Raw genomic sequence first — 21,306 nt, forward strand, 5'->3', positions numbered from 1 at the left:
AAGCACTGTTTCTGCTCCACTGAGACCCCAGCCCTGGGTGTGCCCCCAGGGATCTGCAGGGTGAGGACTTGGAGGGAGAAGATTCAGGGAAATAGGGAGGCATGTGCCTGTGGGCTGAGCAGAAGCCTCAGCAGAAGTCAGGGAGCCTCTCTGAGCCATGAGTGGGATGCTGGCAAGGAGGACATGGGATGCTCAAGGGGATCCAGCCCAGGCTGTGTCCTGCAGGCAGGGCAGGGCAGATCCTAGCATTAACCAGGCTGGACACAAGGTGCAAGTCAGATCCAGCCCTAGCTAGACTGGACACAAGGCACAGGTCCAATCCCAGCACTAACCAGGCTGGACACAAGGTGCAGGTCAGATCCCAGCACTAACCAGGCTGGACACAAGGTGTTCCGGGTGCTGCATCTCTGCCATCCCTGCTGTTCCCAAGGAAAACCAGGAGCAAACGTGGCTGCAGCAGCTCCCCCCGGAGCACCCCCAGCAGCGAGGGGTTTGCACGGCCGGGTGCCATTTCGGCAGTGCCAGCTCTGCCGCGGGGGCGTGAGCGGCAAGAGAGCAGGAACAGCCAGAGCCCCCCGCCCGCTCCCCAGGACCAGCTCCGGCAGCTGTTTCCAATAGAACCAGGGACAGCTTCACGAGAGAAAAACAGGGAACAAAAGGTAGGAGAAAATCCAAGTTTCCAAGGTAAGGAAGGAAATGATCAGGAGGACAGGAAAGTCCCACTCGTACCCAACAGACGGCGTCCTGACCTAACACCTCCCCACCGGCGGCCGCCGGACAGGAGCGCCCGTGCCGGCCACGGCTTCCCGGCACGGCGCGGCTTGGCACGGCGGCCCCGCGCCCTCTTTGTTCCTGGGAAGGGACCCCCGAAGGCCGGGGAGGGCAGGGCTGTGAGCACAAAGCTCGCCCGGAGCCCAGCATCTGCCGGGGGCAGGCGCTCCCCCCGCGGGTCCCCTCGCCGGCCTCACCGCGCTCGCCCACGTGGCCGCCGGGGCAAACAATGGGATGGCGCTGGGCTGCGCGCTCGCCACGCAAGGCCTTCCTCCTCCTCCTCCCCGCTGCGGGCTTTGCCTGCCACTGGAAGCTGGCCCCTCTCAAGCGCTGGGGGGAGGGGGATTAGAAAGGTACTCTTAAAAAAAAAAATATGAAAAAGAAAAGCAGGGAGAGGAAAAGATACTCCAGTCTGGCTCGCCGCTGCACTGGCGCAAGGCGAGGGCACGCGGACACGCACACGCCGGGATGGGCAATGGGGCAGCAGCCAGACCCCAGCACCCAGCCATACAGGGGGTCCCCAGCTGTGGAACAAACCCCCACTTGTCCTCCCACCCTCAGGCAGGATTGAAGAAATCCTTCCTCTCTTCCCGTCCCGCTCCCGGCTTTTTTGGAGAACCCCCTCCCGGACCGGAGCCAGAGAAACTTTGCGTGTTCGCACCATTTGTTGATATAAAACCCATCCCCTGCCTTACTTTTGCAGAGGCACTCGGGGTGGGGTGGAGGGGGGGAACGTCTGTTTCTATTTGAAACCGTCAAAATTAGCATTCAGTAATTAAAAATCACACCCTTTCTCTTAATAACCTAACCAGCATGATACAATCAGGTTGTGCCAACTCTTTAATCTAATTGACTAATTACAGATTTTAATTTAGTCAGTTACTGAACAACTGTTGACAATTTGTTTTCATTAGGGACAGAACAGGATAAATATTTAGGCTCCCCAGTCAAAGACTAAGACATAAGCTCTGGGCTCTGACCTCCGGTTTCACAATGGAGCCTTCTCCAAGAGCATCACCCATGGAAAGGTGCTGCTCTGCAATGCCCTGGTCCTGCTGCCCAGCAGCAGGAAGTGTGGAAGCCAAGGTTGCTCTGTCATGACAGTCAATGTTGTTTAAAATATAATATTAAACTAATTCACCCTTGCATGGTACTCCTGCAAGAGCAGGCTTTAAAGGACACCCAGGCTCACCAGTACCCTGAAGTGGGAGGGAAGGCCGAGCCCAGCGCTGCCAGGAGAGCGAATATCTGGATTTATTTATTTTTGTTGCAATTTTTTTTTTTTTTGGTGAAGTGATGTGGAGTTCTGCAGCTGCTCCTGGCAAGCTGCCACTCCTGAAGGAAACTCCTCTCTCCGGTTACCTACCAGGGAACCCTGTCCCTGCAGAGTGGAGCTGGATGGAGCCCAGACAGAGCGATCCCACATGGAAACGGGACAGAGCTGTGTGTGCCACCACTGAGCCACATGCCCAGGGCTCAGGCAATGCCTGTGGGGGCTCACAGGGACCACACAAAGCTGTTCCCAACCCTGTCCCTGTGTTGCACTAAACCCGCCTCCAAAACAGCTCTTCTCCTACACAACAGTGGCTGCACACAACAGGAGAAGCTCTCATGGACCATCAACACCACCACCACCACAGAGGTACTCATGGATCAAGACTCTCACACCTGCTGGTCCCACCCTCACAGCCATGAGTGCCTTGAACAAGGCCTTGCAACCTTCACTGGTCCTGGAACAAGAGGAGAGCCTGGCAGGGGAGAGGAGACAGTCACACCAAACCCTTCATCCATGAAGAACATCCCTTCCCAGGGGTGCCACAAGGCCATGTCTCCTGCCAGTGCACCATGCCACACAGACCCTAGGGAGCAGATGGTGCTGTGACAAGGAAATGCTCCCAGCAGCCCCAAGAATATCCAGGCAGTGATCCTGGGATGGGGTGCCTGTCTCACACCTGGACGGGGCATGATTGGCAGATTCAGCACAGAAGAACCATCCCTGGGACACCCCCAGTCTGTACAGCCAGCAGACCAAAGTCCTTACAGCCTCTTAGGCTATACCTTATTTCCACTGAGCACACTAACTCCAGCAAGCCAGAATTCTCCATCCATCCATCCATCCATCCATCCATCCATCCATCCATCCATCCATCCATCCATCCATCCATCCACTTCAGGACCCCCTGAGATCTCTCTAAGGGGGACTGTTTTATATAAAAAGGAGGAGCCCTGGTTGTCCTCAACCAAGACAGGAGGACAGGAGCCCCAAACACACCATCTTTTCCCAGCCCAACCACCGCACCTCCAGCAGCAACCACCCCCACTGCTGCAGACATCTTTCCAGATCCAAGTTAGAAAGAACTGCAGCAGCTTTCCAAAGTTAAAAACAAAAACAAATAAATCAATGCTTTGCGTTAATGGCAAGTTGAAGCCACAGCTACGCAGATCTTGTGCTGCAAAAAAAAGAGCATTTCAAATGCTCCCAAGTGCAGGTCCTTCTCAGGAGGAAACTGGGGGAAACAGAGATAGGGCATGATGAAGTCAAAGTCTTCATCAGCTAAAGGCTACTCCGAGTTCTCTCTCCTGAATGTTGACATGAGCTGGCTGTGCAGGCAGAGCAATACCACAAAAAAAGTATGTAGCAACAGTCAACTAGATTTAAGTTCATTTTCTGTAGCTCGAGGCCAAAATCGACTGAAGTGGTTCTGGTGATCAAGTTTTCTGCAATTCCCCTTTCTGTGTATTAGCTCTTTGACAGAAATTCACTGCGGTATTTAAACTGGCAGTCATCACCGCTAACTCAAATTGTATTGGCTTTCACGGCGCTGAAATGCTCAACTGCGACCAGCCATCGGCCAATTCCCAGATAACGCGGCGGCTGAAATCCCCTGTCATGACGGGCGATCCCCTTGCAAGCTCGCCGGCTCCGGAGCGTGCCGGAGCGCCGGCCTGCTCGCCACGGGGCTCGGAGCAACCTAAACCCATGGCTACGGGTGGAGTTTGAGGAGCTGGCGCTCCTGGGGTTGTTAGCTTGGATAAACTCTTTGGATACAGGTGGAAGAGGGTGATGAACAGCCCTCCAACCAACACAACTTGGTGTTTGTGTTAGCAGACGCACAGAGCTGCCAGAGATGGGAGGGTAGAGCAGAGCAGCATTCCTCCTGCCTGTGCCAGGAGAATCCCCACTCCCATCACTCTTCTCCCAACAAGCACCTTTCTACAAAGTCCCAGCAGGCTTTTGTCCCAGTTGGGAGAAATACCTTAGGGGAAAGATAAAAAGCAGTATTTCCAAGCACTCACAAGACTCCACAGTTTTCAAGGGTCCCCTCAAAAAGGAGTGGAGAGATTTCTCCTTACTTTCTTAATTTCCTTCCTTACTTTAATTTCTCGCTGAAGATTTCAAGACTCAAAACTGGAAGGGGAAATCAGCAATCTGTCCCGCTGCTCCTAACAGTTTTCATACAGTTATGCTGGAAAATAAAGTGGAAATGACACACCGTGCAAATCCCACCCTGCTAATGACAATTTCTCTCCCTTCCCGAAAGGATTGTGTCCCAGGCAAGTACTTCTCCACTGCTGGCTCTGGGAAAGTGACATGCCAGGATCACAAAGCATCCCCTTTCTGTCCTTACAGTAGCACAGTACCAGAGTTAACACACCATATTTTGGGCAAACACCAAGCAGCACACACAGAGTTTGCTGGCCAAGTGTAAATACAATGCTCTACCAACCTGGGGCAAGACTTAGATTGGGATATTTTTAACCACAACCACCACATGAAGCAATTCATGACTCACTGATCCAGCCCCATTTGGGGCTCATATCCCGTTTTAGCTGCCACGCACCACCGATGGGTCGCTGGGTTTGCTGTTTGACACTGCCCACCACGCTCACCAGCACCAGCAGCCTGCCCGGAAGCTGCAGAGAAACAAGGCTCTATTCACACTCCCACGGTTATCGTTGGGTTCTTTGGTCAATATTTAAGTTTTGGCCAGGTAGGTCCCTCGCCCTGTAAAGTACACGCCGTGCCAGGAAAACACCATTCCTCAGAGAGGGACTGTACTGTGAGCATCCGTCAGCAGCCACGCCACAGAGAAGCACAAGCCCTGTCTTGGGGCCAAAACATGCCTGGGGAAACCAACCCAGTGCCACTAAGCCCAAAGCACAGGGGAGTGAAAACCTTAGGAGTTACCCAAAAGGTAAAGCACTTGGGGCTGTTAGAAAACTGCATTACACTGAGAATTAAAAACAATCAGGATTGTGTCTATTTACTGTAAGCTTAAAGAGACGTGTATTAAAGAAGTTTATGTGAATCATCTAATGCACTCAGGCCTATTGTTAGAATTATTACCAAGCTAAAAAAAGATTAATTTCTCTAAATACTCTAAATCCTCAGACACGACGAGGAGGCTGCTGTGGATGGAGCATTACCAGGTCTTGCCTGCTAATGTCATCTTCACCTGTGGCTCTGCTGCTCAAAGATCTACCTTTGCCTTGCTCCTGATGAGCCCACTGTCCCATCTGGGCTCCCAAAACCCCCGCAATTTGCCCCAAAACATCCAGGAAGCCAGAAGAAGCCAACAACTGCTAGACATGCTGCTGGTTATCAGCTCTGACCCTCGGTTCAGGAGTTCACCATCTTAATCCGACCCAGCGAAAACAAGCAACGCAGACAGCGGCCGCAGGGATGGACAGACAGACAGACAAACTCCACCTGGCAAATACCCAGACACACTTCTCCCAGGACCCAGCGGAGTGGGAAGAGACAAGAGGCAGCTCAGCAGCCAGCCCAGCCTCTGTGGCACTGCCCGTGCCCCAGGGCGGCCGCTGTGCCCAGTGCCAGAGCGCCGCGGAGGTCCCCGAGACGCTCACACATCCCAAGCCAGGCATGTCCAGGCAACGAGAAACTTGGGAAGGGAGGAAAAACGGTTTCCATACCATAGTCTCCCCGGAGCAGACAAAACCAGCTCCTGCTACAAGGTTTAAACGCGCTTGACTGGGGTCCAAGCCCGCAGCCAGGTGACTAATCCTTTGATGCAAATTCCTCCCAACGCCGCGGATGCGGGCACCGTGTGGTGGGCAGCCCATGGGGCAGACGTGCCACGCACCCTGGCCAAGAGGGGCTCTTTGGGAGACACCTCAGACTCAAGCATGCCACCCCAAAAGCATCATCCATCCCTGGGTCATGCTGCCACCTCTGCAGAGAGTGACCCGAACCATGGAGAGCCAAAGATGCACGATGACCAACCAACGGGGCTCTGCAACACCAGCTTCAACAAGACAACACCTCTCCCTTGCTGGGATCAAGGCAGGACTCAGGAAACCAAGGAAGCCCCCAGCCTTGCCAAAGGCAGGGAGGTATTTATTAACTGGGGCATTCAACAGCGGTTTGGGGAATTCCCCCTTCTCCTCCCCACCAAAATCCAACCCCCGCCCATCCTGCAAGGTGCCCTCAGCATGAAACATCTCACCACCACAGTGTCCTCAGCATGAAATATCTTGCCATCGACCCTCTACAAACGCTTTGTTGTCCATTGCTATGCAAAACTTCTTAATTCTACCACTAGCCCGAATGCCTTAAAGTGCTTAAGATAAGTATCTGAGCTCATTTACATAATTGCAACATTATGAAATACTGTTCAGTCAAATCAGAACATCGCTGGTTTAAAAAAACCCCACGCTTTTTGCCAGTCGGTTACGTTAGGTTGGCTCTCGGTGCGCCGGAGCTCCCCAACGCCGTAATTACCGCGAGGATTAGAAACTTGTTACTCACGTAGTCATGAAAGGCTTTGGCTTCACTCGAATGTTCACAAGTGTCTCGCCTTTCGGGAGCTGCGCAGTACAGGTCCCAAAACACGCTGCACGGCAGGGAGAGACGGGAGAAGAGCAGTTACTCATCGGGGATCGGGCAGCCAGGTCAGCGCAGGTGAGCGGCTGGGACCGCAGCTGGATCCAGCTGCGCATCCCAGCTTCACACCACCCGGAGCTGACCGTCAGGAGTGAGGATGCCGGCTGCTTAAGCAAGCAAAACTAGCCTTCAAGAGGCAACACCTCGAAGGGACAACCCCCCGTGCGACTTCGGGGATTTCTCGCAGCCTCGCAGCCGCCCAGCCGCGCTCCCCTGGGCGCCCCAGCGGCACCGGCACAGCCCGGTGCCTGCGGCCGGCCCGGCAGCTCTCCAGCGGGAGCGCTGCCCGCCGCTCCCGCGGGGCCGGGGGTGGCTCCGCCGCGCCTCGACGCCCGCAGGGAGCGGGAGCCGGGGCGGCTCGGGGCTCGCCGCCGCTGCTGACTCACGCCACTACCGGGGCCGTACCCCGTGGGGGCCCCGCGCGCAGCCCCCCACCCCCGGGGGCCGCTCCCACCCGCGACGGGACACCCCCGCACTTACCACCACCAGGAGTGCAGGAAGCCGGGGGGCTCGCCCAGCGTGATGTTCTTCTCCCACCGGATCTGCGGGCGAGAGGAAGGCGGAGGGCGGTGGGTCGGGGGGGGAGGCGGCGCGGGCGGGGGGTGGTCGCGGGTGGGCGTGGGCCCCCACGCGCGGCGACCCCCCGGCGCCGCCGCCGCCCCGCGCAAGATGGAGGGCGGGCGTGCGGCGGCGCACAAAGGGCGCGGGGGGCGGCGGGGCTCACCTCGGACAGGAAGGTCTGCGCAGACTTCTGGGCGCCGACGTGCAGCAGGTACTCGTAGACGTACAGCGCCAGCCTGCAACAGCCGAGCGCCGGGTCGGAGGAGGAAGAGGCGCCCCGCTCCCGCCCCGCACAAAGCCGCCCGCCGCCACCGCCGCCCCGCTCCCCCCTCCGCCGCCGCCGCCGCTCTTACTTCTCCCGCGCCTGCCCGTCCGAGGGCACCGCCGAGCCCTTCCCTTTGGCGAACATGGTCCGCGCCGAGGAGGAGGGGGGCGGCCGCCGAGAGCCGCCGCTGCCGCCGGAGCCGCTGCGCCCGCCGCCGAGGGAGCGCCGGGGGCTGTCAGAGCGCCGGCCGCCGCCGCGCCCCCATCGCCCCGCGCCCGCCGCCGCTCGCTGCGCCCAACGCGCCGCTGGCCGCGCACCCGAACGTGGCCGCGCCGGGCGCCGCCCCCGCCGCCGACGGGCGCCCGCTCCCGCCAATCACCGCCCGGCGGGGGCGGGGTCTCCCCGCGCCACGCCCCGCTCCGGAGGCGGCGGGCGGCCTCCCGCGGCGGGCAGGGAGGGCGGGCGGCGGCGGCGCGCGGTCCTAGAGCGCGCCCGGCTCGGCCCGCGGGCGGCGCCGCTTCCCCAGCGCCGCGCGGCGCGCGGGCCCTTTAAGGCGGCGGGCCGCGGCGCGCAGCGCGCGCTGATTGGCCGGCGCCGCCGAGGCCTCGGGAAGGGGGGACTTGAAACCGCCCGTCGGGGGGGCGCGGGGAGCGGCGGGGCGGCCGGGCGGGCGCTGCCGCTCCGCGGCGCCGGGCGGGACGGACCCGGCGGGAGGCAGGCACGCAGAGGAGGAGGAGGAGGAAGAAGGGAGGCGGCCGGGGGCTGGGCACGCCGCCTTCTCCTCCGGACCGGCCCCGGCGGGTCACGCCCGGCGCCGCGCACCCCAGCCCCGCGCTGCCGGCGGTCACCCCGGGGCCAGGCGCGCCCGGCTGCGCGGAGCCCTGAGTGGAGCCCGGGGCCGGCGTGCCCTGGCTGCCAGCTCCAGTCACGGGTGTTGTTGCTCGCTTCGCTGCCCTTAAAAACACGCGGGGAAAGCCACTCCCTGCGGGGCGGGCGGGGGTCGCGCAGGGTGGGCTGTGGGGAGCCCTGCTGCCTCTCTCCGGGGGCTCGGGCACGGCTCTGGTGTAAAAGCGCTTTCCGTCCCTCTCCCCACCAACATGTGTTTCTGCAGAACCAAAGTAACCACCAGTGCCGGCCCCGGGTGGCAGTGCCCACTGTGGAGCAGCACAGGAATAAGGGCTTCGAGCAGCTCCTTCCCCCTGCCCTGGCCTCGCCTCCACCTCCGGAGTGACCGGCTGAACAAAACCCAGCCGGGCCGGCGGCCGCGCCGGGGCTGGGGCTGTGCGATGAGTTAGCCGCTGCTGGAAGCGGGAGGTTACCGCCACACCGGGGATGTCGGGGGTGACGGGGCCGGGCGCTGCTCCGTGCGAGGGCGGGCGGAGCCGCGGGGCGGGGGAGGCACTGCGAGCGCTGCGGCGCCCGTGGGAATGTTCACGGCCATCGGGACCTGCCCGAGCAGGGCCAAACTCGTTCACAGGTTAAATTGAGGTTTAAATTGAACTGGGGGGGGGGGGGGGGAGAAAAAAAAAAAAAGTCTTGCAATGCGGTAGGTCGGAAAGGATCAAAACTTGCAGGCGTCCAAGATCGTCTCAGAAGAAAAGGAAAACCTGGGGCTTCGCCCAAGTTTTGGGTTTTATGGTGGGGCCAGGGTCACAGCGGTGATGACAAGGCAGGCGTGAGGGGCTCTGCTCCACGCATGCTTCTGCGGCACAGACCAGACAAACCCCAGACTTTGTGTCTCCCGAGCCTTTGCATCCCTCTGCTCCTCTGCTGCTCTGATGGGTTCAAAAATAACTGGGAGTGTCCCCTGGGACTGAGGCTATGGGATAAATCTGACCCTCCAGCAGGCACGTGAGAAGTTCACTAAATATCCCCGGTTAAAAATAATACCGTGATATCCTGTACCTCCTGTGTGGAGGTGGAAAGCACTAATGCCACTGGAATGATGGGCGTTGTGCCCTCAGCAGCAAAAGGGCCTCTCTGTGCCCAGAATATTGCCCTGCCCTGCTCCTGTTCATCGGGAGCTTGTTTTCTTGTAACTCTATGATTTTCTCTGATAGGTGAGTACACAAAACCCAACCACTTCCTCTCCCCAACCCCTGGAATAGTTTGGGATGTGAAGCAAGCCCAGGGAAGTGAGATGGGAGACAGGATCCCTTCCCCTCCAGGTGCCTTCAGCAGTCTGGTTGCAGGTCTCCAGACAGGAGTGGAGGATGTTTCCGAGATGCTCAGAGGAGAGAGCAGGCCCAGAAGGGAGACAGGAAACCACCTCAGCTTTCCCTCCTCTCTTCCGGACAGCTGCAGTTCCCAGCCTTTTCTGGAGGAAACAGCCAAGAGCAGTTGATGAAAAACTTCCCAAAGTGGCACAAAAAAAAGAAATTGTCAATTTTGCCATCCCAGGGTGGCAGAGCCCGACCTGCCGACTGCCAAACCTCGGCACAGCGAGGGCAGAAACTCTCGTCCCGTGTGAATTCACCGGGCACCGGCCCTGCCTTCGCATCTTCCGCGACCCGATGATTAGAGCAAATTATAAGCTGGTGCTTTGGACCAATTTAGGTAAAGATCAGAAGGGAGACTAATTTCATATCATCACCACCGCAGAACGCAATTAAGTGGCTCTGCAAAGTTTTAACGCAAGTTATGACAGGAAATTTAGGAAAAAATAAATCCCCACACCCAAAGCCAGCAGCTCCATCCAGCCAAGTTGCAGGAGGACGTACCAAGGCTACCGAGCGCTCCCAAGGTGTGGAGGGCAACCTGTGGGCTACCTTACTTTGGCCAGACTTTCTCTTCATCAGGAGTTTTTCTTGGGTTGCAGCAATTATGGCACCAGAAGTCATTAAAAACCCCAAACCATCACCCAGCTGGTTGTTTTAAACACCTGCCTCTGGATTTCTCCCAGCTGTCAGGGTTGTCTACCATGCCAGGGCTGTGTTGCTTGGTGGGTACCCAACAGATCCTGCTCCACTGAGCCTGAAGGCAGGAGAAGGTGCCAGGGGGAAAAGGCAGCATCCCCTGGGCACAGCAAAGGCAAGGCTCAAATTTACTGCACACTGCCAGCAGCTCCGCTGGGACTGCTGTGGGATCCCCGTGGGCAGGCTCCCAGTGGGCAGGGATGTGCAGCAGGAAGGACAGGTTTGGGAGGGAGTAGCTGTGGGAAGAGTGGCCTCTCCACGTTGCATATTAATGCTCCTTGTGCTTTAATTGCGGTGGGACCTCTCGAGCAGAGCCATTAGCATGCAATGCGGAGGAACATGTATTTTTGGGATGCCTGCCTGGCTCACAGACTTTCAGCTGTGGGGAGGGGCAGGCTGTGGGATGCAGGGAGAGGTGTCTCGTTCCCCCCACCACCAGGGATGCCGCTGGAGTCGCAGCTCCTTCCTCGAGCCCCTGAATCATCCCCGCTGCCATCTGCTGCACCCTCGCTCTTCCCCACAGATGTCCTTCTTCCTTCCCCAGAAGGAGATGAGAACTGAGGACGAGGTGCCAAACACGACTTCAAACAGCATCTAATAAAACACGGGATTAATTTCTTCTGACTGGTGCTCAATGGCTCTGATTAAGCAGAGCAGGATTTAATTAGCTTGTTTGGACTGCCTCGAAGCCCGTGCCAAAGGTGGGGGAGTCTCAGTGGTTGGGTCTCCCCAGGCCCTGACCAAGAGCTCATGCAGGCCTGCAGGACCTTCCCCCTGAAGAGCAGAGCCCACTGCCTGCCCTGCCAGGATCCTATCACCACCCTTTACCAGCCAGAATGGGTGCCCTTGGCTGTGCTTAATCCCAGTGATGCCCATGGGGAAGGCACGAGGGAATGGCAGGAGCAGGGTGGGGTTTGATGGGGCACACAAGTTGGTGGCCCCACCAAGAAGACACTGTTGTCTTCCCCAACAGCGTCTCATCCTCTGAACCCCGTGCCTCTTGGCACAAACCAAACTTGCCCTGCCACCAAGACCTTGAATTTAAAGTAACCCTGTTCTCTCCCTGATTTACTACCAGTTGCTGGCTCCTCTCCTCTCCCTCCGCCTGTCTCCTTTAACCCATTTCATTATCTATGCTAGCTTAGGCTTGTCTATGTGGGAACATCATGGTGAAGTTATTGCAAAATAGATGGGCTGTGAATGTAAAACGTGGCAGCTATTCCCCAGCAGCTCCCTGTGTGGCAGCTCCAATTCCTCACCCGCAATTCCTGCGCTAACCTCGGCTGCAGGCAGGCACTGCAAAGTGCCGAGCAGGAGCACCCGTGTGGGACACAGCTCCTGGGCTTTCCCCAGGGAAAGCTGGGAAACCATGCTGCATTCCCATAGCTGGCACTCCTGGATCTTAACTCTGTGGGTTCCTGTTGTTGCAGGGGAGACAAACAGAGGCAGAAGGCACAGAGGGAGAAAGCGACAGAGGTAAAAGCTAAGGAGGACTTCCCTGTCTGAGGAGCACAGACAACTCGCAAGCCCCAAACTCACGCTTGTGGTTTGGCTCCTGAGGAACGGGGCAAAGGCAAAACCCAAAATGTCAGACCCTGGTTACACTGACAGAGTGTCACCTCTGCTCACCTCTTGCCAGTGCCAGCTGCCCTGGGCAAGTCTGGTTCTCCCTGTTCCCACCTCCTTTGCCACTAGCCTGCATCTACCTGCAAGAGATATTTTGCAATGAAATACCTCTCCCCTCGCAAAGCAGCATGCAGGGGCTGTGGTCCTGCAAAATGACAGTCCCAGCCTGGCTCCCAGCAGTGCTGCTGACATTCCCGTGCAGTGCTGTCTGTGTCTGACCCTGCTCCTTCCCTATGCCTGAGCTCTGGGGGCTGCTGTGCAGGGCACTGGCATGAAGTGAGGTCACATATAAGTGCTGCCTGTCAGTCTCCTATGGCAATGGCACAGCAGGGACCCTCCCAGGGCGTCCCAGCAGAGCTCTGTGTGCCTGCAGACCCTACAGATGATGGGATGGTGCCCATCTTGGAGTTTTCTCAGCCATCCCACAGGACAGTCTCCAAGCTGTGCCCAATGCCAACCATTCTCAAGTGAAGGGTTGCAGCCTCTCCAGAGCAGCAGCGGTTTTCAGCTGCCTTGGGAGCCAGGCAGAAGCCCCACTGCACCACCTAAGTATCTGCAGTTCAACACCAGTGGATTCCTCACCCCCCTGCCCTCGGCAAGGAGGGGTTTAGGCAGGGAACAGGCGCCTAGCCGGCGTTACGGGATCTAAATCCAGCTCTGCTGGGTCTGGTTTTGAGCCTCCTCTCTCTGCCGGGGCAGAGCCTTTGGGTCCTATCTCTCCTGTTTCTTCTCCAGGCTGAGTCCCTTATCTGTCACCTCTTCCATCTGTCTCCGCCTGATATGTGCAGCCAGCAGTGCCCTGAGCCAGCCACCCCCTCCAGCCCTGCAACAGGGCCAGAGCCCCTCTGACAGAGGGTGACCTTGGGTTTTGCAGCAGACCTTCCCCCTGCTGCCACTGGCCCCGTGGGTGCTCCCACAGCAGGGTGGAGCAGTGCCAGGTGCGTGCACGGAGCTGTAAATCTGCTGCGAGCGCGGTGACAGTTTGGGTACTTATTTTAGCAGCCTTATTTTAGGTAAAAAGCTGCTGCAGGGTGAACTGTGGTCCAACTGGCTCTGCTGCCCACGAGGGTTTCCTCCATCACTCCCGGGAGTTTTGTGAGAGGAAGGGGGACCTCAGGGATATAGGAAAGGCTTTCCAGTCAGCAGCCTGCCATTGGAGCCAGTGTCCTCAGGGACGCTCGCCTCTGCAACATCCTCCAAGGTTTCAAACCCAGCTCTTGCTGCTTGGAAGGCTTGCTCTGGCTCTGCTCACACCCCCAGCCATGCATGCCCACCTTGCTTCCCAGCAGGTAGTGAGGAGACCTGGCTGGTGCTCATCCATCCCCTGGTCTGCAGAATGCTGTATGGAACAGACTCACCCCCAGGCCACAGACCACACTCCAAAGGGAGCCCTTTCCTGCTCCCACACAGCACTGAGCACCCCTTTTTCTAACTGAAAAAAAACCCAAACCAGCCCATTTTATCAAGTTCATGTTCTCCTGGCTTGCACCTTCACTTTGTCCTATGGAAATGCTGTGACTGGGTCTCCCCCCTGAGACCTTCAGGCAGGGAGCCACTTCCCCCCCACCCAGATTTTACCTTTACTGTTTTCAGCGTGGTGTCTTCCTTCTCCCTCTGAGCACTCACTGCTCATCCAGCCTGCACGACTTGCTGACCCAGCACTCCTGCCCGCTCCTCCATCCGTTTTGCCTCCACACATAATGCACTTTCATAATCTTCCCCGGGAAGGTCGTGCAGAGCAGGTCACGGTGCTGCATTGGGGCTGTGACCGTGCAGGGGTCCATCCCCCCGCACTGCCTGGGCTCCTGCACCTGGCCTTCCCTCACCATCCACCCCGCTGCTTGGCCCAGACACCTCCAGGGATGTATTTTTGGAAAGTTAGAGGGTTGCGTGCAAGATAGGTGCACTGCAGGATGGCCCTGCTGTGCCGGCCGTGTCGTGTCACTGGTCCCAGGCAGTTTTGCACTAAGCCAGGCTCAGTACTTTGGCTGCCCACAGCCTCCCCACATCCTGGCCCTGGTTGCCGCCAGATGAGTGGGGAGGGGGCAGAGGCTGGTGACTGCCTGCAACAACAGCCCAGGGAAACAACAGTCCAGATGTGAACCCCAGCCCAGATGTGTACAACAGCCCAGAAGGGAACCGCAGCCCAGCTCTGCCAATGCCACCAGCTGCGGGATGCTTTGTGCCAAGACTTTGTGCCCCAGTGCCTCCCTCCGCTCCCAGATTTCTTCTGGGGGCTTTGCCATGCTCACAGCATGCCCATGGCCACTGCCATCATCCCACCCACGGAGAAACACGAGAGCCATTGCATGAGACCCTGCCAAAACCTTTCCTATGCTGATCAGTGGAGGCGAGGGCTGCTCGCCACAGGGCCTCGTTAGCTTAATGAATGAATTTCAAAGCTGGGCTTTCAGATGACATTTGGGCATACAGCTTTGGGCAAAAGACTTCTGGAGCACCAGGTTAGAACACAGTCTCCATGTCTCCAAAAATCCTCATCTTCTGGTTTCTGAGTGAAATAATAACCAAACCAGGAGACTCTCATAAAGGAAATCAGCAAAGACAACTACTTTTATATGTGCGCTTAAGTATTTAGGTCAGTATTTTTAGAATAAATAGCCGTGGGTTGGTTCCTATCTTTTCACTTTCATTTTTCACACTTCAGCTTCATTTTCCTGAATCTGGTTGTACTGAAGCAGCAATTGGGTTTTGCAAAGCACTCACACCTACCAGTGTGCTGACCTCACTGCCTCCTGCTTCTCCACGGCTCCTCTGGCCTTTCCTTCTCCTCTGAGGTATCACCATGGTTAGGAGCTCTATCTGTCCCCCTCTGCTATAAAGATTTCCCCACAAGCTGGCGACGGAAAGGAGGAAATGGGCTGCAGTGGCATCAGCTCTGCAAGGGGGTGAGGATCTTTGCTGGTCTGAACCAGGAAAGGGATGCACGTGTGCACTGCCATGGCTCGCGATGGATGTGTGTGGCTCCCTGCACGTCCCCAGTCCTGCTCCCAGTGCCATCCAGTCCCTTCCTGCTCCAAAGAGAGCCCTGGCCACGGGCTGGGCGTTGCACCCTGCAGCCTGCTATTAAAAGCAAACCATCTAGAAGAGTCCTTCCGAGTGAAAGCAGCTTTTAAAGGAAACATTGGCAGCCTCGTTTGGCTGCAACAGTGCCTGCTTTCCTAACGGCCTCCAAAATTAGAAGAGGCTCAGAAACTTAGGATGGATGTTACTGCAGCAGAGTGGGGAGGGGGTATGAGGGGGAGGCTCCAGCCTGCTCAGCCTCAGCTGTGCTTCCCCAGGAATCAGGATGCTGCTCCATAGCTCACTGATACAACCTTTTCTTGTGGGGGAGAAGAAAAGATTGGCATGGGAAGAGAGCATGGGGCACAATGCCTGGCCGGCATGGAAATCCCGGGCACGCACGTGCTGCTGGAAGAAGCAGCGATCTCTGCCGTGCTAAACACGCTCGGCGGGAGCGACGGAGATGTGCCAAAGCCTCCTCATGACTTAGCTCCTAATAAACACGCTGCAGATGGGAAACGAGCCTTCGGCTTCCCCCAGCGTGGGCGAGGGGCGAGCTCACCCCAGCCATGCTCCAGCCCTGCAAGCTGGGGGGCATGGGACACGTCTCTGCTGGTCCCTGGAGCCGGGTCTGGGCTCCTGCCTGCCCTGCATGGCCCCGGGAGAGTTTTTCCCGAAGTAAAGCCTTCCTCCTCCCGGCTCAACGGCCGCTTCACCTCCAAGAGTTATTCACAGATAAACTCCATAAATTTGGGGGACAGCCATTTTATCACTCCTGGCAGCTCTGTGCATTGCCTGCCACAAGGTGAAGCCGCGGGAGCTGGGAAGGGATGGGAATAGCAGCTCCTGGGAGAGCTGGAGCAGCGGGATGCCTGGCCAGGACCGGCTCCGCTCTGGGACAGCTGGGGCCCGGCCGGCTGGATCCTGCCCCGGCTCCTGCTGGATCCTGCCCCGGCTCCTGCTGCCCACCTGGGGTTTCTGAGGCTTTGTTAGACGTAGGGAGGCTTGAGAGCAGCAAACCTCCTCCTCCTCCCTGCCTTGCCTCCATGGATGATTTATTTCGACACGCGACTCCATCCTGTTTTGCTGCATCACTCCCGGTGCTTTATTGCTTCTGGCCTGGGCTGGCGACATCCCTGCACCCATCCCCGACTTCCCGGGAGCAGAAAGGAGCCCTCAAACCCCTGCCACTGCAGCTCGTCAGGATATCAAAGTGCTCCCAAGTTTTGGTGGTTGGTTGGCCTTTCCTGACCTCCCAGAGTAGCTTCCCTTCTCCTGGCCCCTTCCTTGAAGTGTTGGTCCATCACTGCCTGGCAGCTTCCACCCAGGGCTCTTTAGGGTGGCCATGGCTGGGAAGAAAGCCTGTGCTCGTCAATTCACTGGGAATATTCTGCTGGAACATCACCTGTAAAAATAAACACATTTTTTAAATTTCCATTCTTAATTGTGCCCTGCGCTTACAAAGGTGCAGTAGCTCTAAAGGCTCCATGAACCCCCAAAGCGACATGGCCCTTATCCACAGCGGGTGTGTGGGCAGTGTGCTCTGGCAGATGGACACCACTGCCATCCTGGCTGTACAGGCTGCATTCCTGCCTGGCACACTGCACCCCAGCCTGTTGCAGGACTGTCCTCCCACCCCTGCTGCTGGCACTTTGGATTTTGAACTTTTAATTTTGACCAAGCTATAGGCTGTTTCATTTCCATTTTGCTGCCAGCCTGGTGTTCCCTTTTCCCATGGGAAAACCAAAACTCCACGACGACTGCTGGAGATGCTAATGGGGAAGACGGGAGAGGGGCTTCCATCCAACACACTCCCTGCACCCCTCCAAAATTACCCCCTCCATTTCACAGCCTCCCTGGAGCGCCGCGCGGGCTGGATTTGGTGTCTAACATTCCCCGTCTTCTAACAAGGCTTTTTCCCCCTCTCTAAACCCGAGAGCAGGAAGAACCCCCTCCTCGTCTGGGCGAGATTTCCACACCTCAGTGGCGGTGGCGAGCGCTCTGCATGGCTCGCATTCAAATGAAGCCGGCGCAGGCAGGCGGGCAGCGCTCCCGGGGGGCTGCCACCCATCCCCGCTCCCCCTCGGTGTTTTTGGGAAGGAGCACTCGCCCGCCGTGGGGCTGGGGTTCCTGGGCCTGGCGGAGCTGCGGTGCTGGGGTTTCCTGTTTACCCGCGCAGCTGCGCCGGCGGTTGGAGGGAGCTCGGCCTCGGCCACAACATCGCCGGTGCCCCAAGGGCGCCCTGCAGGCTCCGGGGCGCAAGAACCCCGACCAGCAAAACGCTTTTAATGCGGGCAGCAGCGACCCGCTGGCAGAGGCTGCATGCGCATCATTAATTAAACTGCATCATTAATAACGCTGCATTATTCATAAAGGCCTGGGGGGCGTCCCCACCATCACCCGGGGCCGGGTGCCCTCCTCGCCCGGCAGCCCGGGACGCGGAGGCGAAGCGCCGCGCTGGCAGCGCCCGAACCGCGGCGGGCAGGCGTGGGGGCGATGCCGGCCCGCTCGCCCCCTCCCCCACGGCAGCAGGAGGGCGGGCAGGAGGGCGGGCGGCGGGGCCGCGTCCCGGGGCCGGCTCCCGGTGCCTCTCCCGGCCCGGCTCCCTCCCCCCTCAGGCCGGGTCCCCCCCGGGGGCCGCGCGGCGCCGCGCGGGCGGGGCGGGGCGCGGAAGGGGCTTCTTGAAACCGCCGCGCGCTGATTGGCCGAGCCGCGCTCCGCCCCGCCCTCTCCTCCTCCTCGCAGCCCCCCCCCCCCCTTCCTGCCCTCCCCGCTCCGTGGGGGCCCGGGGGGTACCGGAGGGCGCCGTCCCCCCCCGCGGTGCCCGCCCCCGGCCGCGGGGACGGGCGGGGACAGGCGGGGACGGGCGGGGCGGCTCGCGGCTCCGGGCCGGGGCGGCCGCGGCTGCGCGGGGGGGGGGGCGGCGGGGGGGCGCGCGCCGCCGCTCGGAGCAACGGCGCCCCCTGGCGGCGCGCGGACCCGCGTGTCCGTGTGTCCCCCCCCCGTGTCCGTGTGTCCGTGTGTCCGTGTGTCCTCCCGTGTCCGCGTGTCCGTGTGTCCCCTCCCGTGTCTGTGTGTCCCCCCCCGTGCCCGTATGTCCTCCCCGTGTCCGTGTGTCCCCCCCCGTGTCCGTGTGTACCCCCGTGTCCATGTGTCCCCCGTGTCTGTATGTCCGTGTGTCCTCCCGTGTCCATGTCTCCCCCTCGTGTTCGTGTTTCCTCCTCGTGTCCGTGTGTCCTTCCGTGTCCATGTCTCCCCCTCGTGTCCGTGTGTCCCCCCGTGTCCGTGTGTCCGTGTCCCCCCCGTGTCCGTGTGTCCCCTCGTGTTCAAGTGTCCTCCCCTGTCCATGTATCCCCCTGTGTCCTGTATCCGTATGTCCCTTCATGTCCAGGTGTCCCCCTGTGTCCTGTATCCAAGTGTCCCCGGGGTGGTCTGTGTCCTGTGTCCCCCCCGTGTCCGTGTGTCCCCCGGGGATCCCTGTCCCTGTGTATCCACGGGATCCAATGTCCCTGTGTCCAGGAATGTCCCGTGTCTCTGTCCCTGTGCACCTCCAGTGTCCTGTCCTGTGTCTGTGTAACCCTCCGGATGTCCAAGTGCTCGTGGACTGTCCTGGGATGGCCCTGTCCTCATGTACCCCCTGAGCGCTCCTGTCCCCACAGATTCCCTGGGACTCTGCCTCTCTTGGGGACACCTGGAGTCATTCCTGTCCCCGTGGACCCCCAGTCCCTGTCCCCATGGGCCACCAGCACCTCCCAAACCTTCTCCAGACAGTCGTGCACCTGGCAGGGTGGGCAAGCCGGGCTTCAAATTAAGTAAATACCAATGGAGGAGTTGAAAAATAGGTTACCTTATAATTGATTTTTTTTTTTTGCCTGCAGCTAAAGAAAAATTAGCCTCCCTGCTATCTTGTGCAGTGTGTTTGAGAACGTACCGGGGTGTGTAGTAGCTGAAGGGGTGGCATGACAGCTCCTTGGCCCAGCCTTTCCCACTGCCTCTCTTCTGAGATTGGCTTTTTTTTTTTTTTTTTTTTTTTGTCCGTTTCACCAGCAGTTAAACTGCCAGGGAAAGCTTTGATAGCTTGGAGGAGCCAAGAACAGGACTCCTGGCAGAGCGATGCAGCCCTGAGCCCGAGCCAGGAGCCGTGGGAGAGCCCTTCTCTGAGGGACACCCAGGCTCGTGGGGTGCCGCTTTATCACCCTGTCCTGTCACCCTCTGCACTGCCACTGCGCCAGCCAGAGCTGCTGCAGCCACCGTGGGTGGCACAGCCTGTCACCATGAGAGGGTGGCACAGGGCAGGGCACCCCAGTGCTGGCCCCTGAGTGCCTGGAGGGCTCATCCTCCCTGCTGTCCCTTGTACCCCCAGCCCAGGCTCTCCTCCCTGCTGGTGCAGAGCTCCTGATGCAGCAAGAGGTGAGAGTTTGATTTATGAAGTGCATTAGTATCACTTTTTCTCCTTTTTTCCATAATGGGCCATTCGTGTGGCGGTGCCTGCCCTCCTCCTTCCCATCAGCCCAGGTTTTGGGGGGCCTTTTCCAGGGAGAAGAGACCTTCAGCTCACCCACCCCTGCTACATTCTGGGGGCGTGGGGTCCCTGCACATCTCCTTTCAGGGGCTGTGGGTGGGAGTGGGATCCCTGCAGTTCGGGACCCCCTGAAAGCCTGTCCAAGCCCCTGTGGTCCCTCCCACAGTACAGGAGAGCTGCTCAGTCCCACTATCCCTGTCCCAGGTCCCACTATCCCTGTCCCAGGTCCCACTCCTGGCCTCACAGGGTGCTGGGATTAGCTGCGGCTGAATCAGCACCATCGCCAGCATCCCCTTAAAATCTGACAAAACCTACATTTCAACAAAATCTACCTCCTGCCGCAGCCCCTTTCACCCTGCCGAGCCCCCGAGCGCTTCACCCTCCCGACTACTCCAAGAAGCGACAAAACCAATAGGTCACTTTTTCCCCCCTCCCCATCTCAGCAGTAATTAATGGTTTAATTAACACTCACGACATCCAATTTCCACGGCTTCGCACGAGCAGCCTGCGCTGCCGGGGCCGCGCTGCGAGCTCCGGGCGAGCGGGGCTGGAAGGGTTACCGGGAGCGGGCGGGAGCCGCGGGCTGGAGGCCGCCCATCAGGCCCGCGATTCTCCCGGAGCTGGGAAGTTCTCCTCCTCCCGAGCAGCAGCGGCGTACCCAGCACGTCCCACAGCCTGCTCCGCTTCTGCTCGGGCTTGTTTACCGCGGGGCGGCTCCGACAGCCCGGGCAGAAGCCGGGCGCCGTCGGCACTCGTTATTTACCCCGAACGATTTTCCAGTGTTTTAACACCAATCCCTGAGAAATTTTAGCTGTCCCAAGGAGAATAGCTGCTTGTAACCGGTTGCTAATTACAAGTATGAATGTCAATTAATTCATTTAGCTAATTATCCACTCTCTGAGCATCACGCACCAAAGAACTGTAAAAGACGGGCATATGGTGATGGATCAGAAGGAGGGAGCTGGAGCGGCCGGGGCGAAGGGATGCAGGCAGCCCGAGAGCTCGGGAATTACAACATTATGCTAATTGGGCCTGGAAAACATCAGCCTCTCCTTGCAACTTTTGTTTGCAGGCTCGAGCGTGGGTCAAGCATCTGAAGTGTTTCTAATTGTGCTGTTCCCTCTGACTCTGGCGAGTGGGAAGAACCGTTTTCACAAACCTTTTGATCCTAATCTCTGGCTGCAGAAACAAACAGTCCAGAGGAGGGAGGGAGAAATCCCTGAAGATCTTCCTGGCCAGGAGCCTCCGTGCTAAAGGTGGGGAGATGTTCTGGAGGTTGCCTGCTGCCATCTGGTTTGCAGGGCACCTGGGCTGCTGCAAGTGGGTAGAAAACCATCCTGGTGAGAAATATCTTAGTTGCTGTCCCAAAATAGAATGCTTTAGAGGAAATGTTGTTTTCTGAAATGATGGAATTTAATCGCATCTGGGTGTGCAAAGCCACCTGCAAGACGTGGAAGGAGCTGTGAAGGGTGGAAAGGCCTCTCTGCTCCTGCTCTTGGAATGAAGAATGCAGATTTTACCCAAGCAGCTGAGCAGGGAATGCTCAGCAGGGTTAAAGTCCTCAGGCAACACTCTTCTCCCAGAGAGAATCTCCATCGCCATAATCTGATCAATCACCTGGTGCAATGCAGTGCTTCCTCCATCCCCCAAAGGCTCCAAACCCCCTCAGGGTTTCATCACCCTGAGCTGGGCCCCATCTCCACCCCTGCCCGGCCCAGCC

General features: G+C 58.5%; 1 protein-coding gene and 1 long non-coding RNA gene across 4 annotated transcripts in view; both read right to left on the reverse strand.

Annotated features, from left to right (window-relative positions):
* The window catches only part of SSBP3 (single stranded DNA binding protein 3), a 54,592-nt gene extending 46,814 nt beyond the window's left edge, over positions 1 to 7,778 (reverse strand). For both annotated transcript variants that reach the window (XM_064428940.1, XM_064428939.1), the window contains exons 1-4: positions 7,591 to 7,778; positions 7,401 to 7,473; positions 7,157 to 7,218; positions 6,542 to 6,626 (exon numbers count right to left, since the gene is read on the reverse strand). In XM_064428940.1, the coding sequence (XP_064285010.1) occupies positions 6,542 to 6,626; positions 7,157 to 7,218; positions 7,401 to 7,473; positions 7,591 to 7,646 (276 nt within the window). In that variant the 5' untranslated portion in view covers positions 7,647 to 7,778. The remainder of the gene's footprint in view (positions 1 to 6,541; positions 6,627 to 7,156; positions 7,219 to 7,400; positions 7,474 to 7,590) is intronic.
* An 8,365-nt stretch (positions 7,779 to 16,143) lies between these two features.
* LOC135305386 (uncharacterized) lies at positions 16,144 to 20,683 on the reverse strand. 2 transcript variants are annotated; one of them, XR_010366581.1, is made up of 2 exons: positions 20,059 to 20,683; positions 16,144 to 16,469 (listed from the first exon to the last, which is right to left on the reverse strand). It is a non-coding gene; the product is annotated as an uncharacterized LOC135305386 (long non-coding RNA). The 2 variants fall into 2 exon arrangements; XR_010366582.1 differs by lacking the exon at positions 20,059 to 20,683 and adding an exon at positions 17,044 to 17,224.
* Between the last annotated feature and the right edge of the window lie 623 nt (positions 20,684 to 21,306).

Source organism: Passer domesticus, chromosome 7, assembly GCF_036417665.1.
Source record: "Passer domesticus isolate bPasDom1 chromosome 7, bPasDom1.hap1, whole genome shotgun sequence".
NCBI lineage: Eukaryota > Metazoa > Chordata > Aves > Passeriformes > Passeridae > Passer > Passer domesticus.